Below are 15528 nucleotides of genomic sequence, written 5' to 3'. Positions count from 1 at the left end.
TCCCCCCCCCCGCGGACTCCGGGAAAGTTTGTGTCCGGCCCCGCTGCCTGGGACCGCCGCTTAGCCGGTGCCGTGAGTGGGAGGGAGCCCGAGCCCCCGCCCGGGGGCGAACCGCTCCGCAGCGGGGTCGGGGGGGCCGGACGCGGGTACCGGGGACTCGGCCACAGGGCCGCTCCAGGGTTTTGCCCGCCCCAAGCAGCCGAACCAAAAAAGCCGCGATCGCCATCTGCGGGGCACTTCGGGGGAATGTCCTTGGCTCCGAGCGGCTCCCGGGGCCCCACGGCCGGGCGGGCTGGGGAAGCTGCGGCCCTGCGGGCCTGGGCTTCGGTTCAGACAGCCCCGTGGGGGGGGGGGGGGCGCCCCTGCCCCCCAGCGCCCTGCCCAGCCCGGCAGAGGGCAGCGCACGTGGGAAATGAGAAGATGCAGCCCCCCTCCTCCCCCAGCGGGGAGCCCAGTCTGGGAGGGGGGGCACCGAGTAACTGGCTCAGAGGTTGCCTGAGGCCCCCCCCCCCAGTGCATGGTCAGCTGCCTCCCCCCCCCCCGCCCATCTCACACCTGTCAGCTGGGCCGGGGCCTGCTGGGGGGTCTCTGGCGCTAGCTCGGCCTGGGGGGTGTCTCTGGCCTGCTCTGCAGGGGGTCACAGCAGATCCCTGGCCGTAGCAGCTGTGTATCCGGAGAAGCAGGGGCCAGCTCCACCCAGGGCAGCCGGGTCGTGCAGCTGAAGTTGTTTTCCAAGCACCTGGGTGGGCTCCGCTGTCCGGCTGTGACCTGGTGCCCCCAGCAGCGCGGCTCCCGGCTGTGGCCGTGTCTCTGGCCGGCTGGCCCCAGGGCCTGGGCTGTGGGGTTTGCGTCCCAGTCGCCTGGGGGATGAAATGAGCCTGGGCTCTGCGCTGACTTGGCTAGCAGGGTGCGTGCCGGCAGCCCTTGTGCTCAGCGCCCCGCGGCTCCTGGGGGAGAGGTGCTGTGTTACGTGGGAGCAGGCGCCCGCCCCAGCCTGGCACAGGTTTCAAGCTGCCGTTGCTGGACCAGGGGGAGCTTTGGGGCAGCTGCTGGCTCCCCAGGTGTTTGAAACATCCAGTGTCTGAACATAGCCCAGGCGCTTCCTGTCTTGGGTCCCTGGGTCCCTCTCTGGGGCGGATCTCTATGTAGTGCCCTGTGCCGAGAGTTTACACCGCGCCGTCCCTGCCCAGGCTCTGCGGGGCTAACCCCTCGGGCAGGGCCGGCTCCAGGCCCCAGCGTTCCAAGCAGGTGCTTGGGGCGGCAATCTGCAAGGGGCGGCAGTCCGGGTGTTTTATCTGCTCCAAGCAGCGCGCTGAATTGCCGCTGCGGACGGCGGGGGCAGTCCGTGTGCCGTTAGGGCGGCACGCATGTTTCTGCGGCGGCCGCAGCTTCTATGTTCAGCTGCCCGCGGCGGCAATTCGGCGGCTTCTGTCTTCGGGCTGAAGACAGAAGCTGCTCCCGTATTGGCGCCGCCGCCAAAACACGCATGCCGCCCTAACGGCACACGGCCGGCCCTCGCCATCCGCGGCGGCAATTCGGCGCGCTGCTTGGAGCGGCAAAAACNAAGCTGCCGCCGAATTGCCGCCGCCGCGGAAACGCGCATGCCGCCCTAACGGCACACGGACTGCCCCCGCCATCCACGGCAGCAATTCAGCGCGCAGCTTGGAGCGGCAAAAACAGTAGAGCCGGCCCTGCCCTCGGGGGCTGTGCATCGAACACACTTTGCACAGACTTTCCTGAGTCCCGTGAGAAATGCAGAGCTCTACGTAAACCTGACATGCTATTCCCTGCCTCAGTTTCCTCCCAATTCCAGGGCACACTCTGGGCTGGGGTCAGGGTCCTCTGGAGACGCCCAGAGTCCTTCTGCTCCAGTGCCTGGCTTGTGCTCTGCCACCCAGTGCTTTCTCCCTAGGTCAACTTGCTTCCTCTGACCCTGCTCCTGCCCAGACTTCCAGGCTCTGGGGGCCCACAGGGGGCAGAGGCAGCTGGGACTCCCGGCCCTGGCTGGGCCTGGCAGGCAGCCGCTCAGAGAGCTGTTCGTGCAGTGTTGTGAGATCGCCTCTCTGCTTCCCGCTCTACGAGATGCGTTTCTGCTCCTCCTGCAGCGCCTGGCCCCCTCACATGTCTTTCTCCCCCTTCCGGCAGGAGCTGGTGGAGGGAACAGGAGCTGCGGAAACTCCAGTCTGAGAGGGGCCGGACCAGAGGCACAAACCACGCACCGGGAGTGTCCGGCTGCCACGGCAGAGCCCTGCTCCAGATCCGCTGCACCTGCCTGGCTGGGCCAGCGGAACTGACCCGCGAGCGGCTGAGTCTGGGGTGTGTCCTGTCTGTTCCTGCAAGGCGATGCTAGCGGCTCCAAGTAGGAATCGACCTCTCTCCGCCCTGGGGATCCATCCCACCAGAGCCAGTGGCCGCCGGGCACTGCAGGCCTGGGCCCCCTCCCATAGGGTGTGAGGTGGAATTGCCCTCCCAGGAGCAGCGCTGCAGCTGCTGGCCGTGGGTGGAGCTGTTTGCCCCGAGGATGCCCAGCTGGGCGGGGGAGCCGAGGTGACAGGCGCTGCGATGGCTCCCCACTGAGGTACCATGCCGGTTCCCGCTATGGCAGCCACCACTGCCAGGTCTTTCTTCTGGGAGGTTTTCCCACCCATGCCCACCTGCCGAGTGTACTGCAGCCCTGCGTACCAGGACGGGCACCTCTTTGTGGTGGGGGGCTGCGGCCAGGCGGGGCTGCCCCTGGACATCGTGGAGATGCTGGATGTGCGTTCCCAGAAGTGGACGGTGCTCCCTCCGCTCCCCACGCCCCGGGCCGGGGCCGCTGCTGTGGCAGTGGGGAAGCAGGTCCTGGTGATGGGGGGCATGGATTCCAGACAGAGCCCCCTGGCCTCCGTCGAAGTCTTCAACACAGATGAGGGCAAGTGGGAGAAGGTGGCGGCCCTGGCCCAGCCATCCATGGGCATCTCTGCCATCGAGAGAGGTGAGCTGGGCAGAGGGGTGTGTTTCTCTTGATCATTAACAGGCAATTAAAAAAAAACATGTCACTGCCTAATTGAATGAAAATGCCCCTTAACTGAGCATTCGCCGCTCCTGGGCACCCAGCCCCCACCTTTCCCCCCGGAGCCTTGGGCATTTCTCTGCTCTCCCCTCCCACCGCTTCGGCCTCCTTCCCATCCCCGGCTGCAGGCCCGAAGGGGCAGGGGGCTGTGGCGGGGGCGATGGAGGGGGCAGGCGGAGCTGCAGCTCTGAACCGTGGAGGGCAGGTCAGAATGTGTCCGGGCCACAGCAGAGAGTCCCAGAGCCGAGCTGGGTCCCTGGAAGCAGGGGTGTCCGTACCCGCTGCCCAGCCCTGCGCCCGCCTGCCACACAGACCTAGCAGGGGCTGGCGAGCAGCCCCAGGGCTGGGCAGAGGGGGCTGTGCTGTGCGGGGCATACTGGGGAGCCTGTCCCCAAAGGATGGGTGGCCAGGGAGGCCCCAGCCTGCTGCTAGAGCCCTGGGATGGGGCAGTGTCCGTGCCCACCCCGGCCCAGTGGCCAGCTTAGCCTCCTGTGCCCCTCCCCCAGGAAGCACCGGGCGCGCCGCCTGCCCAGAGGCACAGATGTGTCCAGGGAAGGGAGCCGGCGTCAGGCCGTTCTGGTGCCAGTGGTGCTACCTGACCCTGCGTGCCGGGTGCTTGGCCTCTGCCGGGGCCCCCGGGGTGCTGTGGGCATGTCAGGGCAGCTGCTGCTGCGTGGCTCCCTTCCCGCAGGCAGGGCCCTCCGCCCGCTGCAGCCCCCTCTGCCTTGTGCCCCTGGCGGCTGGGCAGCAAGCACTGGGGTGCCAGAGCCACTCCAAGGACACCGTGTGAGCTGAGCGGCCGAGCCCGTAGTCCAGTAAATGCTGCCAAAGGGCCCAGGCCCAAATCCTGGGCTTTCCTAGGACCTCGGGGTAAGGGTGGGAGCAGCACCCCTAGGGCGCCCTGGCCCATTCCCCGCCCTCGGAGGCACCCCACAGTGCGTTCAGCAGGACTCTGCCCGAGCCTGCTGCCTGTCCGAGCTGGTCCCTGAGATCCAGTGTGAGGCCAGGCCTAGGGCCGCACCCTTTGGCACCAGGCGGGTTCCCTCTGGCTGGGCTTCTCCCGGAGCCCCATTGCTGCAGGCCCTGGACAGGACATGCCAGGAGTGGCCTTGGCAGGGCCAAAGAGAGGGAGAGCGCATGCTGCAGACGCCCCCCCATCCTCTCTCCCTGTGCCAGCCCGCAGGGCTCATCTCGCGGGGGTGCAGCTGGTGCTCTCGCCGGCAGGGATTGTGGTTGCGCGGAGCAGGCAGAATGGGGTTAGCTGGGTGTCACGGACTCACAGATCGTGCCCACTCACGGTCCCGTGCGGTCCGTGGGGGGGTGCCCCTTTCAGTGCGACCGCTCTTCTCGGGGGTCCACTCTCTCTCGGGGTCAGGCCCCTCCACCTCCTGGAGCCGCACCTCTCTGAGCCTTAGCACGTCTGTCTCTGCCGTGGGCCCTCAGGGAGTCCCCTCACTCTGGATCCCTGAGGCCTCCACCCCTCGAAGGGGACAATGCCCCCGTTCCCTAGACCGGAGTGACTCTCAGCCAGCGTAACACAGGAGGGTTTATTGAGCATTGAACACAGCACAGGAAACTCTCCGGGCCTCAGGGCTGGCCTCCCTCAGCACAGCACATTCCCTGTCTAATTCCTTGCTTCCCCCGCCTGCTTCCTCTCTCCAGCCCGAGCCCCCCTGCTTCCCAGCTGGCCATCTGATATCCCCGGCCCCAGGTCCTGCCTCTGTCCACTGTCTTCTCTCCAGGGAAACAGGGTCGCCTGGGCCTCCTCTCCCCTCTTCTGTCCTCAGTCCCCCTTGGGCTGGAACCAGCTGGTCAGGTCACCGGGGTCCTCTCCCCACAGCCCATTGTCCTCCCACTGGCCAGAACCTGCTGCGACTCCTGAGCTGGGTCTCCGGGTCGTAAGGTCACCAGTCGCTGGGGTGTCCCTCCTCCAGGCCATTGGCTGGGGTCCCATGTTCCCTCTCCAGTCCTGTGTCCCAACAAACTCCCTCTCTCCTCACCTCGTTAAACCATTAACACCCACTGAGTCCCACTCCCTCTGCATGCAAACCATTGGAAAACCAAGAAACCCCCCCACTTTGTCCCACGGGTGCAGGTGCGTTAAAGCTGCTGACTCATGGGGGGGGGGGGTCAGGTCACAAGTGCAGTGAGTGCCGGGGGTCTTGGGCTTTCAGTGCAGCCCCATCTCCTCCTGGACCCCCAGCCTCATGCAGCTGCTGCCCAGAGCTCTGTGTGGTCAGTACAACGCTGACACGAGCCAAGCCGGACTCCGTGCTGGGGGTCGGACTCACCCCCAGCAGACGGGGGGGGGGGGGGGGGGGGTTTCCGGGGGGGGGGTGGCCGCATTAGCGCTGGGGTGAAACCCCCCCCCCCCCCCCCCGCGGGGATTGCAGCAGGCGATCCCCGTCCGGCACCAGCTGCCGCGCACAGCCCAGGTGGGGCTGGCTCCTGTCCGTGACAAACTGAGAAAGCCATGTTGGCAAACTGATGGGGCGCCCTCCCCTGGCAGGCGGGGCTGGCCCCAGTGGGGCACTAGGGGGTGCTGTGGGGCTCAGTAGGGGGCGCTCTCCCCTGGCAGGTGGGGCTGGCCCCAGTGGGGCACTTGGGGGTGCTGTGGGGCTCAGCAGAGGGCGCTCTCCCCTGGCAGGCAGAGCTGGGGGGCACCGTGCCGGGGGGAACAGGGCTCAGCAGGGGGCGCTCTCCCCTGGCAGGCAGGGCTGGTCCATGGGGCGCTAGGGGGTGCTGTGGGGCTCAGCAGGGAGCGCTCTCCCCGGCAGGCGGGGCTGGCCCCAGTGGGGCACAAAGGGGTGCTGTGGGGCTCAGCAGGGGGCGCTCTCCCCTGGCAGGCGGGGCTGGCCCCAGTGAGGCGCTAGGGGGTGCTGTGGGGCTCAGCAGGGGGCGCTCTCCCCTGGCAGGCGGGGCTGGCCCCAGTGAGGCGCTAGGGGGTGCTGTGGAGCTCAGCAGGGGGCGCTTTCCCCTGGCAGGTGGGGCTGGCTCCAGTGGGGCGCTAGGGGGTGCTGTGGGGCTCAGCAGGGGGTGCCCTCCCCTGGCAGGCAGGGCTGGGCCCAGCATGGTGCTAGAGCGCTGTGCTGGTAGAGTTGATGTTTTTGGGTGAGGTGTGAAGCTTTCTGGTGAGATACAGAATTGAGGCAGGTTTCAGAGTAGTAGCCGTGTTAGTCTGTATGCGCCAAAACAACGAGGAGTCCTTGTGGCACCTTAGAGACTAACAGGTTTATTTGGGCATATGCTTTTGTGGGCTACAGCCCACTTCATCGGATGCATGGAGTGACCATGGAAGCTTCTGCCCAAATAAATGTATTAGTCTCTAAGGTGCCACAAGGATGCTCGCTGTTTTAGAATTGAGGTAGTGCCCATTTCTCATCACCGTGCCCGCAGCCTGTAGGTGTCAGGGCAGTAACCCCTGAGACCTGGGATGATTTCATCCTGCCTCCCAGAATTCCCTGTACTGCTTCAGCTGGACGCAGGATTCTTTACTTCCTGTCCCGAGCAGTGAGAGGCGGTGCTGGAGCCGCTGAGAACACCTAGCGCTTATGGAGAAGTTGGTCCCATAATAGATTTTTGTCTCACTCACCTCAGCGCTTCTATAGCGCTTTTCACCCATCGATCTTGCAGCACGGTACGGGGGGGGCCCAGATCACTGTCCCCATTGGACAGCTGGGAAACTGAGGCACGTGGCGGGGAAGGGGTGCCCAACAGTGGGGTGGGGCAGAGCTCGGAGCAGGACCCAGGTCTTGGGTGTCCCCATCAGTCGGGGCTGCTCCACGGCAGCAGAGCTGGCTGGGTTTCCCTGTGGGGCACCACAGTCGGGTGCTGGGGGTTGAGGTGACCCCAGAGGCCAGGCTGCTGAGTGTTTCCACTCTGAGCTGGTGAGAGCTGCCCGGCATTTTCCTCCGGGCTCTGCTGCCAGGGCAGCGTGCAGACGGGCAGCCCCTCGATGTGACCTGGGGCACGGCCCTTCACCTGGCTGGGGTGGGCGTGAGGGTCTGCAGCAATGGGGCACCCTCCAAACATAGGCAGAGCCCCTCCTGGGGGGGAGGGGGGGGCTTCTCCCCACCTGAGTCCTGAGCTGCTTGCCCGGGCACCCCAGGGACCGTGGGGGTGAGGACAGGCTGTTGACCTGGGGCCTCTGGGACAGGCCTGCAGCTCCTGCTCCCCGGCCCTGCCAGCTGTGCCAGCTGCGGGCTTCAGCCCCCCGCATGACAGCCAGCAGCAGGGCTGGGGAAGCAGCCTTGGGGCAGCATGGCTGGGTTGCCATGGCGTCTCCAGGGAGACGGCGCCAGGGAGTATAATTAGCCGCGAAGGCCCCGTGGTCTGGGCTATTTTCAGTGTGTCCGGGGGAGGGGGGGTGGCGCCAGGTGGGAAACAACCGGGCAGCAGGTGTCAGGGCCCAGCCCTCAGCGTGCGGTGTGCCATCCCCGCGGCTGGCAGCGGCTCCAGCAGGAGGCTGGCACGGGAGGAGTGGCGGGAGACCTGGGGCACTCACCCCATCTGTGCTCTGGGAGAGGCCAGAGCCAGGGTCCGGGACATGGGGTGAGGAGAATTCAGGGGGACTGCAGCTCCCATCCCTCAGGCTGGCTCCCCCCTGTGTCAGCCCCGCCCCCTGCGCCAGCTCCCCCTTCCCCCCCGGCACCGACCCTGTCCCCCTGCGCTGTCCCCCTATCGACCCCTTCCCCCCAGCACCGACCCTGTCCCCCTGCGCCTTCCCCCTACCGACCCCTTCCCCCCGCGGCACCGACCCTGCCCCCCTGCACCCCCCAATGACCCCTTNCCCCCTGCACCGTCCCCCTACCGACCCCTTCCCCCCCGGCACCGACCCTGTCCCCCTGTACCTTCCCCCCTACTGACCCCGCCCTGTGCTGTCCCCCATCCCCTGCGGGCTCCCCCGCTCTCACCCCTACCCTGTCCCTGCTTTCCGCCCTCCCTGCTCCGGGTCGGCTCCCCCCTCATGTCCCCTCCTCTCTTGCAGACGGTTTGGTCTATGCTCTCGGGGGGATGGGCGCAGACACCTCTCCTCAGGCGCTAGTGCGGGTCTATGAGCCAGCGAGCGCCCACTGGCAGCTTCTGCCCTCCATGCCCACCCCCTGCTATGGGGCATCTGCCTTCCTGCAGGGCAACAAGATCTTCCTCCTGGGTAAGTGGCACCATCTGGCATGGGCACAGTGGGTGAGATGGAGAGTGCATGGTGCTGGGATGCATTTCCCCTGGGGAGCCCCCCTCAGCTTGTGCCCTGCCCCCCCAGCGCCCCCTGCTCGGAGCTCCCCACAGCCTGTGCCCTGCCCCCCCAACAGCCCCTGCTGGGAGCTTCCCCCACAGCCAGCACCCTGCCCCGCCCCACAGCACCCCCTGCTGGGAGCTCCCCACAGCCTGTGCCCTGTCTCACAGTAGCCCCTGCTGGGAGCCCCCCCCCCCCCCGCTTGTGCTCTGCCCCGCCCCCACAGCACCCCCTGCTGGGAGCTCCCCCCACAGCTAGCACCCTGCCCTGCCCCCCCAGCCAGCGCCCTGCTCTGCCCCACAGTGCCCCCTGCTCGGAGCCCCCCAGAGCCGGTGCCCTGCCCCACCCCAGTGCCCAGACTGAGACTGAAGCAGCTCCAGACTCCGAACTGTTGATTGGGGCAAAATCTCTCCTCCCCCTCCCAGGGTTCGCTGGGCCCTGCCCGTGGGGCGTCTCTTCGTTCACAGGCCCCGGGCCCCAGAAGCCAGCTTGGCTCTGGCTGCTCTGTTGCAGAAACACTAATACCCTTTAATAAGCATGCAAACGAGCCTGGAGAATCTCGGCACAGATTCCGGCTCTGGGTGCCCAGGACGTCCCGCAGACCTGCCCCGGTCTCCCCCCCATCTCCCCGGTACAATCCATAGCCCATGCTCTGCATGGTGACCCCCATCCCTTGGACTAGGAAGCGTGGGGACGGGGCGATGTGGGGGTGGGGTGAAGGCCCCGGCGGCCCAGGCCCCTCTCAGCATCTCCTCCCTCCGCAGGGGGGAGGCAGGGCAAACTGCCCGTCACAGCCTTCGAGGCCTTCGACCTGGAGACGAGGAGCTGGACGCGCTATCCCAGCGTCCCCAGCCGGCGGGCCTTTGCCGGCTGCGCCATGGCTGATGGCTGCTTCTTCAGCCTCGGGGGCCTGCAGCAACCGGGACCCCACAACTTCTACTCCCGGCCCCACTTTGTCAACACGGTGGAGATGTTCGACCCGGAGCAGGGTGAGCTGGCGTGAGGATCGCGTGCCTGGACCCAGCCAGCTGCGGTGCAGAGAAGGGGCCCCCGGCAGCGCACACAGATAGTGGGAGGGACCCTCTGATCCAGCCCCATGCTTAGCTTCCTTGTTCACGCTCCTGTTCTGTAAGTCCCGTTCCCGGTGACTCTGCCTCTGGCCCAACTGCCGAGCCGCTGGCTTGGGGCCGGGAGGGAGTAACGGTGGTGTAAATCCCCCGCCGTGCCCGGCTAGGCGCCTGTCAGTCTCTCGGCCTGGCTGCTCACTCCCCTGCTCTTGGGGACCTTGCACCAGCCAGAGGCCGTTCCATGGCCACAGGACGCCCGAGCCCAGGGACGGCCTGGCAGCAGGGCCTGGAGCCACCTGGGGCAGGATGAAAGGCTTTACTGGGAGTGAGGCAAGTCCTGGCCTTTACCCACCTGCCCAGGCTCCCAGACGCGCTCTCAGCCCCCCTCTTGGACAGGAAGTGTCCCCCCATGGAGCCCCCAAGGGACACTCTGCCGGAGCTCCCCTGGGAGCCTGCCGTGGGGGCTGGTGAGAACCCCGCCCGCAGCGCCAGCCGGCTGGCAGGAGCAGCCAGTGGGGACCCGGCAGAGAGGCCCAGGGGCCCGTACCCCAGGCAGGGCTAGACAGACAGGCCTGCGTGTAGCAGGACCTCCGGGCACGGTGCTGGTCACACCACCACGAGCACGTGCAGTCCGTGGTGGGGGGAACAATGCCGACGGCAGCTGGAGGCTGCTGATACGGCAGAGCGAGGGCCCGCAGCCGACCCCCTGGCACTGTGCCCAGGGCAGGCCTGTTTCCTGGGTGCTGGGAGGTGCCAGGGCGTGAGTGAAGCAGCCGCACAAGTACGGCAGCAGCGGGGGGACGGGGGCGGGAGTCCTGCCCCAGCTGTCTCATCCCCCGGGGAAGGGGCCGGGGATCCCATTCCTGTGCGCAGAAGTACCCCAGGCGAGTCTCCGGAGGCTGCCTGGCCCGGCTCCGTCCCTGCGTTCAGACCCAGCAGGGAGGTGCGCGGGGGAAGCTGCCCAGGGCCCAGCCCCCGGCGAGACTCTTCTACCCGCTGCAGCAGCACGAGCCTGACGCTGCCTCTTCCCCGCAGGGGCCTGGAGCAAGCAGGGCCGCGCCGTGCGCATGCGGGAGAAGAGAGCCGACTTCGTGGCTGGCTGCCTCGGCGGGCGAGTGGTGGCGGCCGGAGGCCTCGGTAACGTGGGGGGAAGACCGGGGGGGGGTCATGCTTGTGCTCGGGACTCGCTGGAGGGTGGAGCCAAGCAGCAGCCTCTTGGGGAGGGAGCTGTGCAGACAGACCTGCCCCTCCCAGGCCCACGTCAGGGCCCGTGCCGTCCAGCACACACTGCTCTGTGTTAGTGGACCTGAGCTCGCTGCTGCGGTGCCTGCGGCCAGCCCTTCCCCTTCACGCTAGGGTGCCGAGTTCGAGGGGTTTCGCTGGGGGTCTGAGAGCTCCCTGAATCCTGGGTCCCAGCGTCTCCTCTGGCTCCAGGCCTTGTTCCCACCCAGCCCCTGCTCCATCAGTCTCTATTGGGGGCACTGGGATCATCTTGTCATCGTGCTGTCCTCAGGGGCCCCTCCTCATGCAGTCAGACCGGAGATGGCCCAGCTCCCCTCCTGAGGAGGGTGAGGAAGAGCAGGGACGGGGCCTGACTTTTGCTTCTGTATAAATGTTGGTGCCTTATTCGGTCTCACTAGCTGGCACCCGCTCCTGGTGTGGCATCCATCTAGGTGTTCCCCTCACTTCTGTGCCCAGCCGTGGTGACCTGCCAGGAAGGCAGATGCCTGCTGGATCCGAAGCTGCTGTAGGACTAAGGGAGCGCCACACTTCCAGGGGCGGGCCAGGCCTGGGGAAGGTTAGACAGGGATGGAGACGGGGGGGGAGCCCTGCAGGCAGCAGCGCCCCATGTGGGATGCAAGGCCAGCGCAGAAGTACGCCAGCGTGTCCCCCACGGCTGGGCGGGGCTGGTGGGGATGGTGCCTTGGCGCCACGGCACCGTCAGATGGGGATGCTGAGCTCCGGCTCACTGGGGGGGCTTTTACCTGGGCGGTGAGCACTCGGCAGCTCCCCCTTCACACCAGGGGCCCCCAGAGCGCCAAGGAGCTGGTGCGTTGCTCTTTGGGAGAGGAGGGACCGAATGAAAACGGGCAGCCGGGAGCTGAGCGGTGGGTGCTGGCTGAGGAACACGGGCTCTGCCTTCCCAGCAAAGTGCAATCACGGGCTGCTGCTGGCTGGAGCCATGGGGGCTGCTGCTAGTGCGAAGGTGCTGCCTGCAGCGGGCTCTGTCCCCCTCTCCAGCAGGGAGTGCCGTGGTGTAGCGGGGGAATGCAGCCGGGTGGCTGGATGGGGCACTGTTCAGCTCCTCTCCGCAGGCCGGCGTCTGGAGGAGCACCTAGCTGGTCCCTGCCCCTGCCCCTCTCGGCTCGGAGAACTGGAGCAGGGCAGGAGCGCGCTGGCTGTGGGGCAGAGGGTGCTCCCTGGCTCTCCTAGCAAGGGTCTGCTAACTTGGGGAAAGCAGACAGCTGAATTTCTGCACCGTGCTGCAGCAGACACAGGGCAGAGCAGCTCTGTGTGGGCAGCCCAGGTGCCCTGCGGCGTCCTGCGGTGCCTGTCTCCCGCTCTGCGCTGTGCGGCACAGCCGGAGCCGTTCCTATTCACTGGGAACAATGAGCTCTGCAAATGGACAGAAAAATCAATTGGGTTCCATTCCTGGCTCTTTTGTGCCAAGTCAGTTACCTGCACAGTGCTGCGGGATGGGAGACGGGTGACAGATTGACAGGCAACTCGCCAAGGCTGTTCATCTCCCCATATGTTCACAGCTCAGCAACCTGCAAAGAGAGAGCGAAGGGGAATTGTGCTGCGCAGGATGTCGCACCCCTCGCACAGCTGTGCAAAGCAATAGCAGGAATGCAGCATCGGGGCAGAATTCACCTCAGGAAATACACAACCTTAACTCTGCCCCCTGTGCTCATCTGCGGCACTCCCTGACAGACCTCCGTCCTCCCGCCATCTCAGTCCCACAATGCTGGTGGCCGGGAAGTTGGGGGCAAGGCCCTGTGATAGCGCGCATCCTCCGAGTCCTAAGGTGTTCATGGAGGGGATGACACGGGGCCCCATGGTACAGCGCGTTCCCTCGGCCTGTGGCGTTGGCTGAGGGGATGGCGTGGGGGGTCCATGGTACAGTGCGTTCCCTCGGCCCTGTGGCGTTGGCTGAGGGATGGGGAGGGCAGGGCCCGTGGTACAGCGCGTTCCCTCGGCCTGTGGCGTTGGCTGAGGGGATGGGGAGGGCAGGGCCCGTGGTACAGCGCGTTCCCTCGGCCTGTGGCGTTGGCTGAAGGGATGGCGCGGGCAGGGACCAGCTGTGGCATTCGATTTTAAGAACATGCAGCATGAACTGGTAGGGACCCGCAGGGCTCTGATCCCTGCCCTCGCACCCCAGGCCGCCCTGTCAGACAATCTCACGCAAATGTGTCCAGTTATCTCTTAAAACTAGTTACGTTGTTTGTTTGCCCCACGGCTCCTACTGGGTGGCTGTCCCAGAGCCGCCCCCTCGGATGGATACAGACTTCCAGTGTCCACCCTGACGTGTTCTTGGCCAGCTTGTCCCCTTGGTTCTTGGGCCAACTTTGTCCTTGAGCTTAAATAACTCTTCGTCCTCCCTGGTGGGTCTCTGGCACTCAGCTCCCCTCTCGGCCTTCTCTCTGCTGGGCCAACAAGCGGAGCTCTCCCAGTCTCCTCTCACTAGACGCTCCCCATTCTTCTGCACCAGACCCAGTTTAAATTCCTCTGTCCTGAACGTGGGTGCCCAGAGCTGCACCCAGCGTCCCAGCAGCACTCAGACTTTCCTGTCTCCACAGCCGAGGCTTGCCTTTGCCTTTTTCACAGCTCTGTCCCACTGACTGACCCACACCCAGGTCTCTCTCCTCCTCTCTTGCTGCCCATTGATGGTTTAATGTCTCCTCTCTTGCAGGGAACCAGTCGTTTCCCCTGGGCTCGGTGGAAGGATTTAGCATACCAAGGAAGAAGTGGGAGCTGCTGCCCTCCATGCCCACCGGTCGTTGCTCCTGCTCCAGCTACCAGGCCCCGAGCCTGCTGTTTGTGATCGGAGGGGTGGCGCAGGGCCCCAGCGGCGCGGTCGAGGCTCTGTGCCTGCGGGAAGGGGCCTGAAGGGAGCCCCCGGCAGAAGGATCCCACCAACAGAGGGCAAAGTGCCTGAAATGGCGACGGGGGCGCGTGGGTGCGGAGAGCAAACTCTTTGGAGCTGGTGTGTAGCTCGTAGTTACTGAACCAGTGACGTCGTCTTTTGCTCGTTAGGCTTTCAGAAGCTGAAATTAGTTTTCTAGCGTAGCTCAGAGATGGGAGCGGTCGGTCTGGTCTTGGGGGACGGGAGAGAAGCAGGACAGGGCAAGCCGCAGAGGAGTCTGGAAGGAGCTTCAATGCCAGGGTGCAGTGCGGCTCCCCAGAGTAGCTGAAGGGACTTGGTGATCCTGGAGCCCAAAGCTGGCTCTCGGGCGTCAGGTCCTGTCGCCAGCGCTGCACTTCGGGGGTGGGAGAACCCGCAGTGCAGCCACCTCCTTTCATGGAGCTCCAGTGTCCGTCCATCTGTCCCTCACAGGCTCTAGGGACGGGGAGCTGGTTTGAGCTGCCTGTTGTCCAGTGTGGATGTCTGTGGTGTCTTTGTGCAGATGTGTCTTATGCTGCGCAGTGAGGGGCACCAGTGACTGGCGGGAGGCCAGAGGAGAGGCCATGTGGCAGTGAGGCGTGGGCCGCTAGTGAATGCTGTATTGTTGTAGCCCTGGTCTGTGTCCCATGTCGCACATACGGTGCCCTGTAGCTCAGTGCCTAGGAGGTGCTGTAGCACCTCAAATAAATGAACCAAGTGGAATTTGACTCTTGGTGAAGCCGCGTCTGTCAAGGTCTCTCCTGCTGCTTGATCTGACCATGCCAGAGTTTGCAGGGCAAAGTGGGGGGCACAAGGGATGGTAAATGGGAGACCCCCCCCGGAAGCCAGTCAGCTTCAAACCCTCAGTGAGAGTGAAGGGGGCGAACTCTACTGCTCCGGGGAGGTGTGAGACCATTACTGAGAGGGGACCAGGCCCTGAGATTCCCTGGCAAGGAACAGGGGCGGTTCAGAAACGCCATCTGGCCTAAGCAGTACCAAGCACGTCCGTGTCACTCAGCCCTTACGGGTGCTGTGAGTCTCAGCTGGCACATTCCTGATGGTGAATTACAACAAACCCCAAATGTCACCTGGACCCGTACCTCAGTGGGTCACAACTGAGGATGCCAAACTCAGGATGAACTGCTGAGAAATAGGACAGATACACCCCAAGAGTGGTGCCTAATCCCCCATAGGATATACCAAACCAGCCACAAATGTCAACATTTGTTTCACCACACTGGCTAACAAGAAGTTATAAAAGCAGTTTCCTTAGGCATCCCAGTCCTTGTATTACCACTGAAAACACTGGATTTAAAGGTGAGTGGTTCTTTACAACCAGTCTCATCAAATAAAAGCTTCTCTTGGTCCCAAAGGACCAGCCACACACTCAGGTCAATATATAACTTAGATCTTACCCAAAAATCACACTGGGGCCAATCCTTTAGTATCTACAATCTAAAGGTTTATTCATGAAAAGAAAGAAAGGTGAGAGTTAGAATTGGTTAAATGGAATCAATTCCATACAGTAATGGCAAAGTTCTTGGTTCAGGCTTGTAGCAATGATGAAATAAACTGCAGGTTCAAATCAAGTCTCTGGAACATCCCCAGCTGGGATGGGTCATTCAGTCCTTTGTTCAGAGCTTCAGTTTGTAGCACAGTTCCTCCAGAGGTAAGAGGCAGGACTGAAGACAAAGTGGAGGGGTTTCCAGGGCATTTTATAGCTTTTGCCATGTGGAGGGCATCCCATTGTTCTTATTGTGGAAAATTACAGCAACAAGATGGTGTTTGGAGTCACATGGGCACGTCACATGTTTATGCCCAATTTTGCTCAATCACTGCAGGAAGCCATTACCCACACTCCAGACAGCATATTTACAGGACAGTCCCCTCAGTGCAGATGGGCGTCTGTCTCCCAAGGTCCGGTGTCAGCCAAGTGTTTCTTGATGAGCCACTTTGAATAGTCCCTCCAAGCTGTGCTGGGTGCTGCCTTGTGGGCGTTACCCCAGGAGCAAACATTTGAAATCCATGCATCATCTGAGCATGCCCGCTGTGAAGCCTCCCCCCCTGGGAC

At 64.5% G+C, this 15528-nt stretch overlaps 1 protein-coding gene across 1 annotated transcript in view; it reads left to right on the top strand.

Moving 5' to 3' along the window:
- KLHDC8B (kelch domain containing 8B) overlaps positions 1-14185 on the top strand; it is a 14683-nt gene extending 498 nt beyond the window's left edge. Inside the window, exons 2-6 of the mRNA XM_034777337.1 lie at positions 2146-2974; positions 8040-8204; positions 9050-9274; positions 10388-10489; positions 13266-14185. Of these exons, the coding sequence (XP_034633228.1) occupies positions 2584-2974; positions 8040-8204; positions 9050-9274; positions 10388-10489; positions 13266-13462 (1080 nt within the window). The 5' untranslated portion in view covers positions 2146-2583 and the 3' untranslated portion in view covers positions 13463-14185. The remainder of the gene's footprint in view (positions 1-2145; positions 2975-8039; positions 8205-9049; positions 9275-10387; positions 10490-13265) is intronic.
- Positions 14186-15528: the final 1343 nt, after the last annotated feature.

This window comes from Trachemys scripta, chromosome 7 (assembly GCF_013100865.1).
Source record: "Trachemys scripta elegans isolate TJP31775 chromosome 7, CAS_Tse_1.0, whole genome shotgun sequence".
NCBI classification, from domain to species: Eukaryota; Metazoa; Chordata; order Testudines; family Emydidae; genus Trachemys; species Trachemys scripta.
Note: the sequence above shows the minus strand (reverse complement) of the source record. Positions and strands in the feature narration are given on the sequence as shown.